Source organism: Populus euphratica, unplaced genomic scaffold (assembly GCF_000495115.2).
Source record: "Populus euphratica unplaced genomic scaffold, PopEup_1.0 scaffold2.1, whole genome shotgun sequence".
NCBI classification, from domain to species: Eukaryota; Viridiplantae; Streptophyta; class Magnoliopsida; order Malpighiales; family Salicaceae; genus Populus; species Populus euphratica.
This window is the reverse complement of record NW_011499846.1, coordinates 5,329,184-5,345,514: the sequence shown is the minus strand read 5'-3', so window position 1 is coordinate 5,345,514 and position 16,331 is coordinate 5,329,184. Positions and strand designations below refer to the sequence as shown.

The following is a 16,331-nucleotide window of genomic DNA, read 5'->3' as shown; positions in this document are numbered from 1 at the left end:
ACCAGATCGACGGTTTTTCTCCCTCGAGCTTCAAAATTTAAATGCAACGAGAAGAGGAATCCATTTAATGTGATCTTGAAGCAGATGGCTTTAAATCCATATAGGCAGCTTGTTGAAATCATGTATAACTGAAGCCAAGTGGCAAGACACGAGACCTGCTGGAATCAATGATTTTCAAATTTTGATTTTTGATCCTTTTTTTCCTCGAAAAATTCAGCGTTTGTGTTTATCAGTGATTTTGATCTTGAACTTTCCGCAGAAGTTTTTTTTGCGCATGGAATGTCATTCCGTGTGCTGTATCAAGCTTGTCTCTCTTTTCATATTCATGGAATAATTTATATTTAGCCAATATATAAATAAATATTTATTCATACTCCTTCAAGAGATCAATTTCTTCTTTCTACAGAGTAAATTTAATCTGTACCTTTGATATTATCTGTTCTTGTTGTAATTTGGTAAATCTTTTTATTGGCATATTTTTACATTTCTTGATAATTGCAGAGTAGATGCATTTTTTTACTTTACAAATAGAGGGAATCCCATATATACGTCGCCTTAAATTAGCTTCAATCAATCAATAACTATTTTATCACTGAACTAACTAATCATCAGTATTAATCAATAAATAATAATAAAACACGTACCATTCCAAGTGTGTTATGTGGTTAGGATTCGTGAATATCTTATATGTCAATATATTAAAATATTTCCAATAATAATTTGTCATTTATTAAGAAATCAACACATAGAGTAGGTCCCTCTTGTCACCCACACATAAGAAAATATAAAATAAAATACTGATACCAAGCTGAAAAAATAGAAATCAGTGCTAGGCTAGACCCCATAGTTGTAGAAGTCAAAACAGTGGATGAAAAGATTGCATCTAAGAACTTTAGATCCTAGTTTCTTAACGTAAATTTATTGTAATTTAATTTTACTTTAACCAATTGAAATCTCGCTTCAATTTAAGATGCTTATTGATGTTTTCGGGTAATATATTAAAATAAAAAAAAATAAAATCAAGAAAACTATCCCTTAAACCAGATCAATACACTCACCAAGTTCCTTCACGTTATTTAAAAATTTACGATGGCGTAGGAATTGAATTACGTGCTGTTTTGAACCCTTGTCACTTTTCAATTATTAGCAGAATCATTTTGGATCCCTTAGATAGGATATGTTTGGTAGGGGGGGAAGAAATAATTTTTGGGTTCTGTATCGTCCTCTCACTCTCTCTCTAACTTAATATTATTTTATTTTATTTTCGTCTACTTTCGTTTTGGACCATAAATATAGATTATTTTTTATTATATTTAATTTAGATTTTTTCAATAAAAAATAGAGCAAAACAATTACAAGGTGCCAGAGAGAAAAGTCATAGCTGTCTTACCTTATAAACATTTTTTTTACTAAGCAATATTGTTCATCAAGCAACTCTTATCACAGTAAAAAAAAAAACATGTTCTAATTCTCTTTTCACCGTCTCAATAAAAAGCTAAGCTAAAAACCATTTTTTTTACATTTTCATATCTAATAAAAGATATAAATTTAAATTTATTATATATCTAATATAATTTTTTTAGTTAACAATATAACTTTCTTATGATGATTTTTAACTTAAATGAAATAAAATTAATAATTAGATTATTATTAATATAAAATATTAAGACAATTATCGTAAATTATAGTTATGATTTTTCACGAAAATAGTTACAATATTGATGCACTTTTTACTTTTTTAGGGAAAAAAAATCGTGTTTTTAACCAGTGAATATGTTTTCCAACTAATTTTTCATTAAGAAACTGCAAAAGAAAAGAAAACAAAGAGTTTTGAAGACGTGATAACACTCCAAAATACAGGCGTAGAGGGCTGCAAAGTTCGGAGACAAAGCCAGAGCAGAGAGGTCACAAAAGAGACAGGGAGCGGCAGAGCCGTTGCGTCAGGCATCATATCTACCCATCCTATGAAAATGAAATCTACCTCCTACTTCCTAGTTCCTACCGCTGTAAAATCTTTCTTTGCTCAACACCGATTTACCATTACCTCCAAAAATTTACTTTTCCATGTTATCTCTGGCTGGGCAACAGCTAACCCTATATGCACCGGCAGGCTTTGGTAGGTGTATTAAATAGTAATAATAAATATTTATTTATTTATTTATTCATCAAATCAATCACGTCATTCACTGTGTTATCCACCTGCTACTTGGGCTACAGCTAACCCTATATGCAAACAGCATGCTGCATTCTCTGCTCCCTCATTACATCTGATTTTGCTCTGCTTTGTCAACTGTGCAGTTTCCTTCCTCCTCTTTTTTTCCCCCGTAATGGCCCACGTGTTTTTTTGGTTTAATAACTCTTTTACCGAAACCAGCCAAAAACCAAGTTAGGAAAGGAAGCGGGGTGAGGTGAACTCCACAATGTCGAGTTGAAATAATAATAATAATAATAATAATAAAGTAGCTAATTTGCAGTATTGAAAATTCAATTAAAAAAATGCATTTTCCAAAAAACTTGTCAGCCCAACCCAAGTTGGTAACGGGCTATCATGCTAAAAAAACTTGTCAGCCCAACCCAAGTTGGTGGGCATTGGCTATCATGCTGTGGTTTTGTCATTTATTAGAGGTGGGCATTGGCATTAAGAGATATTGGCCCATGCCATGGAACTCTGTCTTCCTCCTCGGTCCTCTTCTTTTCAACTGGCATGCTCTAAGGATGATATTTCTCTTCACGAGGAACTAAGGTACAGAATTAGCACCTTAAATATACATTAGCATAAGGTAAGTTCGATCAATTTTATTTAAATATAAAAAACATTTTTGACCTTCATAATAAGTAGCTCGAAGATTACGGAGCAGCGGACGCACGTGGCGATTCTTTTAATTTTCAAAAATGTTATGCTATCCCTAGAGCCTAAAATTATTACAAAAAAAATCACTTTGAAGTGACAAATTATTATCCATCAAGTTTTTGAAAAATTGAATATAAAGGTAGTTAAGTGATTATACTACATACTTATTGATGAATGATAATTCATGTTATGCCACCATTCTATTTGAGAAAGCCTTCTGAACTATTGGTTAGGAGAGTTTTCACTTATATATCTCAAGTAATTCTCTAGGTATTTGTTAACAGTTGTGGTCTGCCTATCTGTTTATAGATGCATGTAGAATATTCTAAAATGGATCCACTCCATGATAAACAAATAAATTCTTTCATAATTGACCCAGAAATGTTATGCCCTGCCATTAAGTATGTTTGTAGGCATCCTATATAACTTTTATATATTACAGAACCTTTTCCTGCGAAATGAACGGCTAGTATATATCTGATCAAGAAAGTAATAAAAGGGTCCAAGTAACCGTGGATGTTACTGTTAGTAAAAATCGGACACCCATGTTAATCTAAAAAAAAAGAAAAAGAAAGTAATAAAAGGGTCCAAGTAACCATGGATGTTACTGTTAGTAAAAACGAAAGAGAATATACGTGTGTCACTAAGTAAAAGATACAAAATATGTGTGATGATATCATTAATAGATATCTATATGGACTCCCATGCATTTTTACGACCGTTTTGATGATGTAACTTTTTTATGCTTCTAAATCCCAGAGACAACCTTGCTTATTTTGTTTGTGCTAAATCTCTCTCGACTCTACTTCTTCTGACAATCATATATGACTAGAATTGGGCATGGGTAATTTTTCACCTGAAATGGAACTGAAGAGTCGCCTTCTGTTGGGTATGCGACCAAAGTCCCACATTGGTTAGAAATGGGGAGGATCAAGGGTATATAAGGATGGACAAATATCTCCATTGGTATGAGGCCTTTTGGGTATAACCCAAGAGCAAATCCATGAGGGCTTAGGCCTAAAGTGGACAATATCATACCAATGTGGAGATAAGTGGTGTCCGTAATCCTTACAAGTCCTTACAATATCATATCAGTGGGAAGTTTAATGTTTGAATAATAATAATAATAATAATAATAAAGTAGCTAATTTGCAGTATTGAAAATTCAATTAAAAAAATGCATTTTCCAAAAAACTTGTCAGCCCAACCCAAGTTGGTGGGCATTGGCTATCATGCTGTGGTTTTGTCATTTATTAGAGGTGGGCATTGGCATTAAGAGATATTGGCCCATGCCATGGAACTCTGTCTTCCTCCTCGGTCCTCTTCTTTTCAACTGGCATGCTCTAAGGATGATATTTCTCTTCACGAGGAACTAAGGTACAGAATTAGCACCTTAAATATACATTAGCATAAGGTAAGTTCGATCAATTTTATTTAAATATAAAAAACATTTTTGACCTTCATAATAAGTAGCTCGAAGATTACGGAGCAGCGGACGCACGTGGCGATTCTTTTAATTTTCAAAAATGTTATGCTATCCCTAGAGCCTAAAATTATTACAAAAAAAATCACTTTGAAGTGACAAATTATTATCCATCAAGTTTTTGAAAAATTGAATATAAAGGTAGTTAAGTGATTATACTACATACTTATTGATGAATGATAATTCATGTTATGCCACCATTCTATTTGAGAAAGCCTTCTGAACTATTGGTTAGGAGAGTTTTCACTTATATATCTCAAGTAATTCTCTAGGTATTTGTTAACAGTTGTGGTCTGCCTATCTGTTTATAGATGCATGTAGAATATTCTAAAATGGATCCACTCCATGATAAACAAATAAATTCTTTCATAATTGACCCAGAAATGTTATGCCCTGCCATTAAGTATGTTTGTAGGCATCCTATATAACTTTTATATATTACAGAAACTTTTCCTGCGAAATGAACGGCTAGTATATATCTGATCAAGAAAGTAATAAAAGGGTCCAAGTAACCGTGGATGTTACTGTTAGTAAAAATGAAAGAGAATATACGTGTGTCACTAAGTAAAAGATACAAAATATGTGTGATGATATCATTAATAGATATCTATACGGACTCCCATGCATTTTTGCGACCGTTTTGATGATGTAACTTTTTTATGCTTCTAAATCCCAGAGACAACCTTGCTTATTTTGTTTGTGCTAAATCTCTCTCGACTCTACTTCTACTGACAATCATATATGACTACAATTGGGCATGGGTAATTTTTCACCTGAAATGGAACCGAAGAGTCGCCTTCTTCCCTCTGAACGTCAGGATCCAGCTCCTTCGCCTTCACTCCTTCATCATTTTTCTGGCTATGGGTGTGTGTGACTTGGGCACCCACAGCAATGTTTGTTAATTTCTAGAGACGACCTTGTCATAACCAAAACCTGGCTGGTCCATCGAATAATGTGGACGAGGAACAAATTGTACAGGGACAGCTTCATGATATGGAGGGTATATATACCCAGAGAGCACTGATATTGAGGTGGTGGAAAATGAGAACAAGGAGGCGTAGGACTACAGTAACCAGTGAAGTTACCATGGCCGCAACAGGCATGGCATGGGATCGAGTACCCAGAGTCGTTCACGTGAGCCCAAAATCCATAGAAAGCAGCAGATTTGGATGGATCAACGTGCATACGAGGTGGAATAGCTAGCCCCAGAGGTTGGAAGATGATGCTACATGGAGGGCACATGGTCTCCATTCATGGCGTGTAAGTCCATGTATATCTATGCACAGACATCATTTCCGATAAAGCTTATTCATACCAAGAAGCTTGGTAGATCTTTACCTACCGGGCTGAAATTCCTGACTCAGACTACTAGTAGTCGATGTGTGATGCCACTGAAAAGGAAAAACATTATAGTCAAGCTGACGGTGAACTCTCTGGAATTTTATTGCCACGTATGACCATTTCTTATCGTCCACGTTTCGTGATTTCAAGTTCGATAGTCTAGAATTCTGGGTGGGCCCTTACTTAGTTTATAAGATTTTGAGTAGGCCCATCTAATAAGATCCTATCCTTTGTTTTATTGGACACAATAGCCTAAAAGTTCCCAGCCCATTGGACTTGGATTCAGTTAACAACAGGTACTGTGCAAGTACAACTTCGAAATTTTTACTGACATGTCGTTTTCCTCTTCTTCCCCTACAAACAAAACAGTAACACACCTTCCCCTACTAAGTCATTCTTCAATTATAAAACACCATGGCTTTGAAGCTGCTAAGCAAACTCCGAAATCAGAATCTTCAAATCACTCGAAACCGAAACCACCACCGGCTCCTCGATGCCGCCAGATTCTTCTCTGAAAAGCCAGTTTCGAATCTTTGGACACCAGATGATAGCAAATTTATTATTAAGAGCAAACAGCAAACCACCACATCATCTTTGAAACAGCACGAGCTTGCTAAATTCGCAGCCATTTCTGATACCTGGTTAGCCACAGCTTCTTTTAAAGCTTTCCGTGATTCGATCAATATCAAGATGTTGAGTTCATCTTGTTCTATAATTTATTGAGCAGGTGGGATTCAGAAGGTCCATTTAAACCATTGCATAACATGAACCCTACAAGACTCGCTTTTATTCGCTCCACACTTTGTAGACATTTCAGGTAGATTTACTGCAACTGAGTGAATTATTATTATTTCTTGGATTTTTTTAACCTGTTTTGTTTCTTAATTTTTTGTTTGTTTACTTGCTTCAGTAAGGATCCGAACTGCGCTAGGCCTTTTGAAGGACTTAAAATTGTTGATGTTGGTTGTGGTGGTGGAATTCTTTCGGAGGTAAAGTTATTTTTCTAGAGTATTTCTTAGTGTTCTTGCTAAATTTGTACAGTTCCGACCAGTGGAGGTAAAGTTATTTTTCTAGAGTATTTCGTAGTGTTCTTGCTAAATTTGTACTAGCCAGTTCCGACCAGGTGCTTTCACAAAATGTGAAGCTTCATTTAAGCGATAAAATTTAAAGCTTCATTTATCAGGGTTCTTTCAAATTCAAGTCTAGGATTTAAGCGATAAAATTTGAAGCAAAATTTTGAAAATTTCAAGGCTAGGCGATAGAACTCAAGTGTCTGTCTGTTGTTATCAAGGACGACTGAGTTTTCTGTTGCAACTGAAGCGATAGAATAAAATGTCTTAACAGAAGAAGAATTTTATGGCTTCAACCTTATTCATATAAATCTGTTGCAACTAATGCTAGATATGCTAAGTTTTGATTAATTGAGAAATGAAAAGATTTAGAGGGAATAATGCTATATGTTAGTTTTTGTTTCTCATGCTCCGTAGCTTAGTAAAGAATCCTGAAAAAAAAAAAAAGAGTTGCAAATGCCTGTAAAATATTTCAAGTTCTTATGAACACATCAAATCATTCAATATTTTACTTAGGATTACACACTCACACTAGAACAGAACTGCTGTGGTATTATTGTGATTTCCAATGACTGAATTCGGTACAGTCATCAGTGTGTATACTATGTTTTCTGTTTTTATGCTGGGAAATGATTATATTTATTATTTCCAATCAAAAGCCGTGATAATACTCACCCTTTCCTTTTCTTCTTCAGCCTTTAGCTAGGATGGGAGCAACTGTAACAGGAGTTGATGCGGTGGAGAAAAATATCAATGTTGCACGCCTTCATGCTGTATGATTATTTTATATTTTGAATCACTGAGATCATATTTTATTTAAGATGATTTTCTGGATTATTTATTTTTTGTTGTGGTGATTGCTGCTAACATAGGAAGGTCTTGGCTAATTGGTGTGGAAATAAGGGGCATGGAGCTTAATAGTTACTGGTTCAAAAACGTTCTGTTTTCATTTTTTTTTTTGTAAGGGGCATGGAGCTTAATAGTTACTGGTTGAAAAACGTTCTGTTTTCATTTTATTTTTTTTGTGAAGAAGGTAAATGTCAAAGCTGACAAAAAGACACTATTGCATGCAAGGTGCAATTGCCGAACCCACTCCAGCTGTATGAATTTTATAGGATATTATTAGTATTTGTATGTTTGAGAATATAAACATGTGTCATGTTGTAATATATAAGAAAATATGTTGAAGTGGGGTGTGCTTCTGCCACCTGGCCCTGTAATCAGTGCTAACTCTCTCTCCACCCCTGAAATTGACTTAAACCTATACCTTCTGGGAGGGGGATGGGAGACTGGTGAGGGGTTTGAGTATTTTGGGGCAGAACTGTCAGCCCCAATGCTAGCATATCTAATGCATGCCATATTTAGATAGTATTGGAGTGGCTAACATCGAATTATAAGTTAATTGGTTTTCATAATCATGAGTCTTTTTCTTTCTGATATTTGATAAATCAGTACTCAACTACATTTTTACGTACATTACACCACCTTGATACCCAGCTAAATACCTGAAATGCCAAAATTCAATATCCTCAAGGCTGTTCTAAATCAGGTGGAGCACATATTGCATAATAATATTTATTGTTGAAGAGGGTATTAACTCCAGTTAAACACTTCTTGGTGGCAGATCCTGTTAGCAAATCCTACGAAGTTCAAAACTTTGTTAAGTTTGTGTCATCTCTCACCATGTGAGATGCATCCAGAGTTACCAACGAGCAATGTCCTAAGAAATGGAGTCTGAGGTTTTCTTGTCATATAAAAAGAAATGATAATAACAAAAAAAAAAAAAAAAACCAACCCAAAAAGATCACGGCTTTATTAGTTATGTGGTGTTCAACACCCCCCCCCATCTTAAAATCCACCCAAAGTGTTTAAATAGTGATTTATTTATTCTTTTAGTTTAGATTTCAAAACTAATATTTGCTTTATCTATCCTCACAGGATTTGGATCCAGAGACTTCAACCATTGAATACAGTTGCACAACAGCTGGTATGCTGAATTGCTTTTTCAAATTGATGATGGTGATTTTTTTTTTTTTTTCTGAATGGGAGTTGATGGTACATATGTGAGAATATATTCAATATTCTAGCACTGTTCTTTTGCTCCTCATAATGCTGTTTGGTGGAGAAAAACTAAATGGATCGCACTAATTAGTCCAGATACATTTCATAGACAGCATGGTTTTCTTGGAAAATCTCTAGTAGTCATCTCAGATACAAAGATTTCACATGTATTTTGCATTTAATGTTTATGATTGATTGAAAATACAAGTTCACGTTTGAAATTATTGATCAAACATTCCCAAAGTATTAGAATAAAGGTAATAGTCTGTGAAATTTCTCATCTTTTGTTTCCCATTTCTAATGCTGCTCCATCTGTAATCTTTAGAGTAATTTTTTATGAGTAAATTTTCCTTTCTACAGTATTATCATTAAATTTTTTAGAAACAGGAGTCAATTCATCAACAGAGAAGGAAGCTTATATATACATACAATTTCATGTACAGAAAAACTAGTCGAGGAGCAGAGGAAGTTTGATGCTGTGATTGCACTGGAGGTGCTCTCTCTCTCTCTCTCTCTCTCTCTCACACACACACACACACACACACGCACACACAGAGAACACTCAGCATGCCATGTACATGGATCCCATCTGGTAGTTCCTTGTGTAGGTTTGCAATCTCCCTATATTTTTTTTTTTAAATCTCTAATTTCTATCCAAATAATCAGGCTTTCTGATTTTCACTGCAGGCAATAGAAGCTGACTCTTTATTGCAATCATACATTTTGTTATCCCTGTTTTTCTTTCTCCTGTCCTATATGCCCAAGTATTGATTCTGAATCTGGGGGTGGAAAATGCAGAATTTTGGTGAAATCTAGAGTTGATTATTAACTGTGGCATTATTGTGAAAAATAATGGTAGGTTGGATGGAATACTACTGTCCATTCCATAATCTGGTTCAAGAAGATTATTCTCTCAGATAGCTAAGATCCCAAAGAATATTCTGCATCTAGCATAGATGTTTGCAGTTGCCTATTTTAAAAATTCTATCTATACAAATCTAGTTTGCTTAGCTGCGTGCTCAAGGATTCTCTCTTTCTGACCTTTTCAGTTTAGTTATTACCTCAGTCTGTAATTTTACTACCCTGCATGTTTCCAGACTTGCAGCCATAAGGGCAGATTACTAAATTCACTATATATTAACCATGTAGAGAACTGTCTCTTAACTTAGAACTACTTCCTGAATGCCAAATGCTTCATCATGAAGCAAGCTATCTTGCAGAGGTGGCAGGTATCATAGAGAGGTTATATTCTGCTTCAATGAAAAAGGAGAGGTTGAGTTGCTTGTGCAGCACAAGACACTCTGGATAAATTGGTTGAAGGAAATGATGCTATTATCATAGATTGGGATAAAACAACTACAGTTCAGTAGAATTATTGTCTGCAAGGAAGTAGAGAGTGTATAACATGCTCTCCTTTCTTGCAAGCAAAAGTAAAGAGTTAACAATGACAACAGTACGATAGTGTATCACAGCTTTTGAATCATAACCATACATTAGAATCCAATTGCTGACGTGTAGAAGAAACATATTTAGCCATGGCATAAATAACATGCCCGTTTTATTAATCTATGCTGCATGAACATGTGGAATATCATATACCACTCATATAGGCATGGATCATTTTGCTGCAAATTCAATCTTGAAATGACTTAAGAATCCTCCTGCAATTTTAGTGCATATGAATGGATTTTGATAATGTGATGAAAACCTTCCCAAGGGATACTATATGACAAAACTCAGATATTAATGTCAGACAATTTCATCATACTCTTCTAATCATTTCAGCATTGGCAGCCAATTTGTTTGTAAGATAATTTTTTTATCTGAAGGTAATTGAGCATGTGGCAGCTCCTGCTGAATTCTGCAAGTCGCTGGCAGCACTGGCTTATCCTGGTGGAGCCACTGTAATATCAACAATTAATCGTTCTATGAGAGCGTATGCGACTGCCATTGTTGCAGCAGAGTACCTTCTCAATTGGGTATGGTTCTTGCTCATTCTGGTATCTTTGTGCATGTTGTTGATTTCCATGTGGAGATCTTTGCTTGCTTGCAAATCATTTACTTTATTTGTTGTACCTGGTCATGCTTCAGAATGTATTATATTTTTAACTTGCATCTGTTAAATATGTCAATACTCGTGTATTTTCACCTACTTTTTGCTTGGGAATTCATCTCTAAAATGACAGGCACATAGCAGTATGTAAATTTTCAACATTCCTGGCTCTCAGTATAGTGGAGACCACTATTTTCAATGTGTTTCAAACTTTTTCATGCTTCACATCAGCTTGTCATAAATTTTCTCCAACATAAGTTGCAGTTATAGTTTTAGGTTGTGGACATTCCAACTTTACTATTTTGTTTTAGTTAACATGACCATGATCCATCCTTTACGTGGTATTGAAGTGTTGTGGGGTTTAAATGTTCACAACAGTCGAATCATGCCATAAAAATTTGTTTCGGAATAAGAGGTGTGATATAAACAGATGAGAAACCTAATCTAAAATCCCACAGTTTTCACTGGTAATGGAACTGTTCTAGCATTTTATGACTTATTTTTCCTATAGCAAAGGACTTTGTGTCTAGGAATATCCAGTGCATGCAACTTCTTATCGCTGTAGTTGGTGGTGGAGGTGGTGTGAAGGTTTTAGTCTTCCCAAAATTTCTGGAAGTAATTTGTCGATGTATTATAGTTTGATTCTATCCTTCTGTTTGCTTTGTGTTGTTACTGAACCAATGCTGCACAGCTTCCTAAAGGCACGCATCAGTGGTCAAGCTTTCTTACTCCTGAAGAACTGGTGCTTATCCTACAGCGTGCTTCTATCAATGTAAGATGGATGCTTTCCCTTCTGACATTTTGACATGTCTACTAGTGTTACTTCTTAGCAAAAACTTATTGCTTTGGGTTTGGTGCTTGCCAGGTTAAAGAAATGGCTGGATTCGCTTACAGCCCCTTGACTGGGCGATGGTCTCTATCTGATGATATTTCTGTGAACTTCATAGCCTATGGTACCAAAGATGGTCAATGATGAGAACTGCATACAAAGACAGGCATGCTGATTAAAAGTTTTGCTCTTAGGTATTTTATTTACTCATTCGTTGCTTCTGTCTAGTCGCAAATAATTTTCATCTTGCTCTCTTCGTTACTAGTACTGAATGTGAGCATAAAAAAACAAAATGCTTTGGAAACTGTCCTCAAACCCAAAATTTTAAGCCACAACAAGGAGCTCTAGCCTCGAGCTTTATGACTTGCTCCAAGACATCAATCAGCACTTACGACCTGGTTAAGTAGACAACAATGAAGTAGCTTTTAAGTCCTTTTTACCGGACCACTTTTGGTCCATGGGTTATCTAGAGGAGCAGGACCTAGATAGAAAAATTTAAGTGAATAGACGATAATGAAATGGGAATCACTAGGTCACTGAGAGAAATGGAAAAGGAGGTCTTACATTTTGCAGAGAGAATACTTAGGCAATACCCTCTCAAGGTTTCACAATTGTCAGTGTTGCTATACCTAAAGCAACCTTGTCATCTTAAGGTGAGTAAAATTTACTTTCTGGTCCTCAAAAAATGATCCTGGCCCAAATATACGAAGCATATAGCTGAATAACATATATTTTGTTCTAAGTAGCCTCAAACAATTTGTATTTTGGAGCTACCCTTCAGTTCGCCGTATGTTTCTTATTCCTCAAACTCATTGGCACACCTAAACTCAAGGATTGGGAAATCAATTTAGCTGGTCACCGTGATCAAGTTGCCAAAAATTCTCCAAGGAGTAAAAAATTGCCAAAATCAAGCCGTTAAAATCGTGCCTTCTATTGGAGGTCGTTTCATTATCGGCTGATGATGCTAGGAGTGTTGCAGACTATGGGACAACCTCCTAGGAGGAGGACAGTGGAATTCGCGACCGCAAGGTGGAACTACCTATGCTGCACTTGCTAGAAGATTGTCCGAGCGAAGCCGAGGCGGCAAATAAGTTAACAGCTTCACCACGATGGCCGTTCCCCGATCACTGGCTCAATGGCTTACTTTCAACAGGGCTATTTGACCATGTTTGGATTCAATGGCTTGCCACTGGTTTGAGCCATGGAATATTAGGCTTGCCACCAAGGTTCTGTCTCTATTGGAAGTGGCTGGAAACCACTTCCTCACCGCAGCCTATAATGTGCAAGGTTGACTGAGACAGGCACCGGAATTCCCCATCCCTTCGGGTGCAAATTTTTTGAGATGGTTCGGAATCAACATCAAACATTAGTTTTCTTTGATATAATAAAGAACAGTAAAAACTTTTCGTGAATGTTGCCCAGCCTTTTTCATGGAAAATTATGTAACAGCTTGCAAGGTTGGGTAACTTTCGAACTACAAGTGGTTCCCGCATTAAAGCCAGTCATGTCAATCCGCTCCATATTAACTATCAGATTTTTTTCCTATTAAGTGATCACGGCCAACTTTTAATTGTTTTGAGAATTCGTAGTTCTCATCAAATGTTTCGTGCCTGGATTAAAAAAAAAAAAAACAAAGGGAAGACGACTTTGTTTAAAATGGTTACGGTTAATTTAACCATTATTCTTTCTTCACCCTGACCACGGTCGCGTGATAAGAGTGTGTGAACAGGGCCTCAGCCAAACCAAGAGTCAACATGGGTGAAATAAATTACAACCAAACATATTCAAAGGTATGGCATCCAACACGCGTGATTCCGTCGAGGGCTGCTTTCACACAGGCATCATTGGTTCACAGCCTAGGCATACCCTCTTGTTCTTTTCTCTTGGGTTACAACAATGGTCACTAAACTCTAATCACGGACCGAAGCCCTCTCACCTTTTGGGCTGCTTGCTTCAGTTGTCAAATCACATGCTGGAGACATAGCGGCCTATTGAGCACAAGACGAGAAGGTAACTTTCCTTTAACTTTCGGCAATGACCAAACACCTCAAATCAATTTAGCTGGTCACCGTGATCAAGTTGCCAAAAATTCTCCAAGGAGTAAAAAATTGCCAAAATCAAGCCGTTAAAATCGTGCCTTCTATTGGAGGTCGTTTCATTATCGGCTGATGATGCTAGGAGTGTTGCAGACTATGGGACAACCTCCTAGGAGGAGGACAGTGGAATTCGCGACCGCAAGGTGGAACTACCTATGCTGCACTTGCTAGAAGATTGTCCGAGCGAAGCCGAGGCGGCAAATAAGTTAACAGCTTCACCACGATGGCCGTTCCCCGATCACTGGCTCAATGGCTTACTTTCAACAGGGCTATTTGACCATGTTTGGATTCAATTTTATATGCGAGTATATTCAAGCAATCCTCACAATTTTTAGAAATCTTGGAACCTATGGACACCATCTATTACTGCTGCTGGTAAGTTTTTAGTTGGGCTGCCAGCTTCCCATGCGGCTGCTGGCAGTGTTTACGTGCCAACAAATCCGCTCATATTACAAGTGCTACCTTTTGCGAAGGCTGCTTCAACATATGGGTGTCATGCTTCGAGACAAGTACAACGATGATCACTGATTCACTACAAAAATGCTTGGATAATGCAAGCCTTTTGTTTTTACCAAAAAAACTTAGATTATTGATTTAAATGTGTTTAATAAGCTTGATTAATTTAAATACCAAATGTTTCGTGCCTGGATTAAAAAAAAAAAAAACAAAGGGAAGACGACTTTGTTTAAAATGGTTACGGTTAATTTAACCATTATTCTTTCTTCACCCTGACCACGGTCGCGTGATAAGAGTGTGTGAACAGGGCCTCAGCCAAACCAAGAGTCAACATGGGTGAAATAAATTACAACCAAGCATATTCATGGGTATGACATCCAACACGCGTAATTCTGTCCAGTCCTGCTTTCACACACAGGCATCATTGGTTCACAGCCAAGACATACCCTCGTGTTCTTTATAAATAAAAATTGATAATGTAAAAAAAATTATGAATAGTAAATTAAATAAAATTATGAAACCTAATTATCAAATAACCTAATATTAAAGAGTAAAATTAATAAATAAATAAAGCAATAAAAAAATCTGAGTCAATATAGGTTAATTCGCTAACCTTGTGATCCTAAACACATGATTGAGATAACTTTATAGAAAGGAAAGCAAACTAAAAAAGCATGAAAATTAATTTTTAATAAATTAAATATTAAAGTAAGAAATTTAAAAAAATTAATTTTAAAAAAAATCTAAAAGGTATCAAAATCAACTCATGTTAACTTTTAAAATTTGTGACCTTGGTCATAAGTTTGAAATTAACCCCTTGGAAGGAAAACTTATAAAAATAACACAATAAAATTTTAAATCAATAAAATATTGAAGGATAAAATTAAAAAAATATATAATAAAAAATAATCTAAAACAAAAGACATAGCAATAAAAGTAAAAAGGATTAAATTTGATATAAAAATAATTTGAAATCAAATATTAAGGAATAAAATTAAAACAAAATTGAATTAGAAAAAAATAAACAAACAATAATAAAAAAAAATAAGGAATCAAATTTGATATAAAATTTAAATAAAACTAAATAATGATGGACAAAATTGAAGAAAAAATAAATAAATAAAATAAGAAAACAAAATAAATAAAAAATAATAATGATAAGATTAAATAAAAAAGAAATAAAATGACATGTTTATATGTCCATTAAAGCTTAATTACTACTATATTATGTACATACATAAATTATGATGAAATGTTTTTATTATTATCCTAAAAAATGGTGTTTAGATATAAAATAATATTGCATGTGTTATCTTTTTATTGATGCGTGTATAGCATATACTATCAAATTTATTTAAAAATAATATTTAGATTTGTTGAAAAATCAAATCGTTATTTATTAGCCTTTTAACAAATTTTGCATATAAAAGATTAAAAAATAAAAACACCAAATTGCTCGTAATCTACCTTTTAAAAACTTTCGTGTCGGCTTAGTTATCCATTCACACTGAATTCCAATTATTCATAAAGAATGCGGCGTTACACTTTCAAAGTTTCAAAGCTTCGGTATTTGTTGGAGCCCATGCTGCTTAGAACAGAAAGAGTAGTACATCTTAAGTGGGAGTTGATCGGACCACCTTGGAAGATGAGTTGAGAAATTGGTGTGAAAACTACGAGTGGATTTCTTGCTCGTGAGCTCCTTTTCCACAAATGTGCTGACTTTTTTTAAAAAAAATTATTGGGAATATTCGGATTAGTTTATATAATTAATTTTATAAATTTTAAAATTAATAATTATATAAATTTTTAATAATTATCATATAAACAATTAAAAACTCGAATTTAAACCACAGATATATTACCTTGCAAGCATGGATCATGCTAAGAAATCATTCTTACAGGTTTTCGATTACTATAGGAGCTTCCCCTTCTTTCACTTGTTCTCTCCAATATTTTCCAATTTCAGTGTGAAATTGGAATTTGGAATTAATTACTTAATGCTCTTTAGTGCTTGACCTTCATCCACCTTACATGGGATAAGTCATCCACCATCCCTCAAGCTCAAGCTCCCTGTGGATTTTTTTTTTTCCC

At 35.1% G+C, this 16,331-nt stretch overlaps 1 protein-coding gene across 7 annotated transcripts; it reads left to right on the top strand.

Moving 5' to 3' along the window:
• Positions 1–6,016: 6,016 nt before the first annotated feature.
• On the top strand, positions 6,017–14,122 carry COQ3 (coenzyme Q 3). 7 transcript variants are annotated; one of them, XR_844026.1, is made up of 12 exons: positions 6,017–6,316; positions 6,403–6,492; positions 6,586–6,664; positions 7,441–7,518; positions 8,684–8,732; positions 9,250–9,299; positions 10,636–10,785; positions 11,551–11,631; positions 11,725–11,882; positions 13,386–13,478; positions 13,646–13,698; positions 13,787–14,122. XR_844026.1 is itself a non-coding variant. In XM_011039067.1 (9 exons), the coding sequence occupies exons 1-9, from the start codon at positions 6,090–6,092 to the stop codon at positions 11,830–11,832; spliced, it is 912 nt and encodes a 303-aa protein (XP_011037369.1). In that variant the 5' UTR covers positions 6,018–6,089; the 3' UTR covers positions 11,833–12,069. The 7 variants fall into 7 exon arrangements, 1 of the variants encoding a protein (XP_011037369.1); XR_844027.1 differs by lacking the exon at positions 13,386–13,478 and having other exon boundaries at positions 13,928–14,122; XR_844022.1 differs by having other exon boundaries at positions 13,646–14,122.
• Positions 14,123–16,331: the final 2,209 nt, after the last annotated feature.

Coding starts and splice junctions, on each gene's coding strand:
- COQ3 (XM_011039067.1), top strand. CDS start 6,090: ATGGCTTTGAAGCTGCTAAGCAAACTCCGAAATCAGAATCTTCAAATC. Junction 6,493..6,585: donor ACACTTTGTAGACATTTCAG/GTAGATTTACTG, acceptor TACTTGCTTCAG/TAAGGATCCGAACTGCGCTA. Junction 11,632..11,724: donor TACAGCGTGCTTCTATCAAT/GTAAGATGGATG, acceptor GGTGCTTGCCAG/GTTAAAGAAATGGCTGGATT.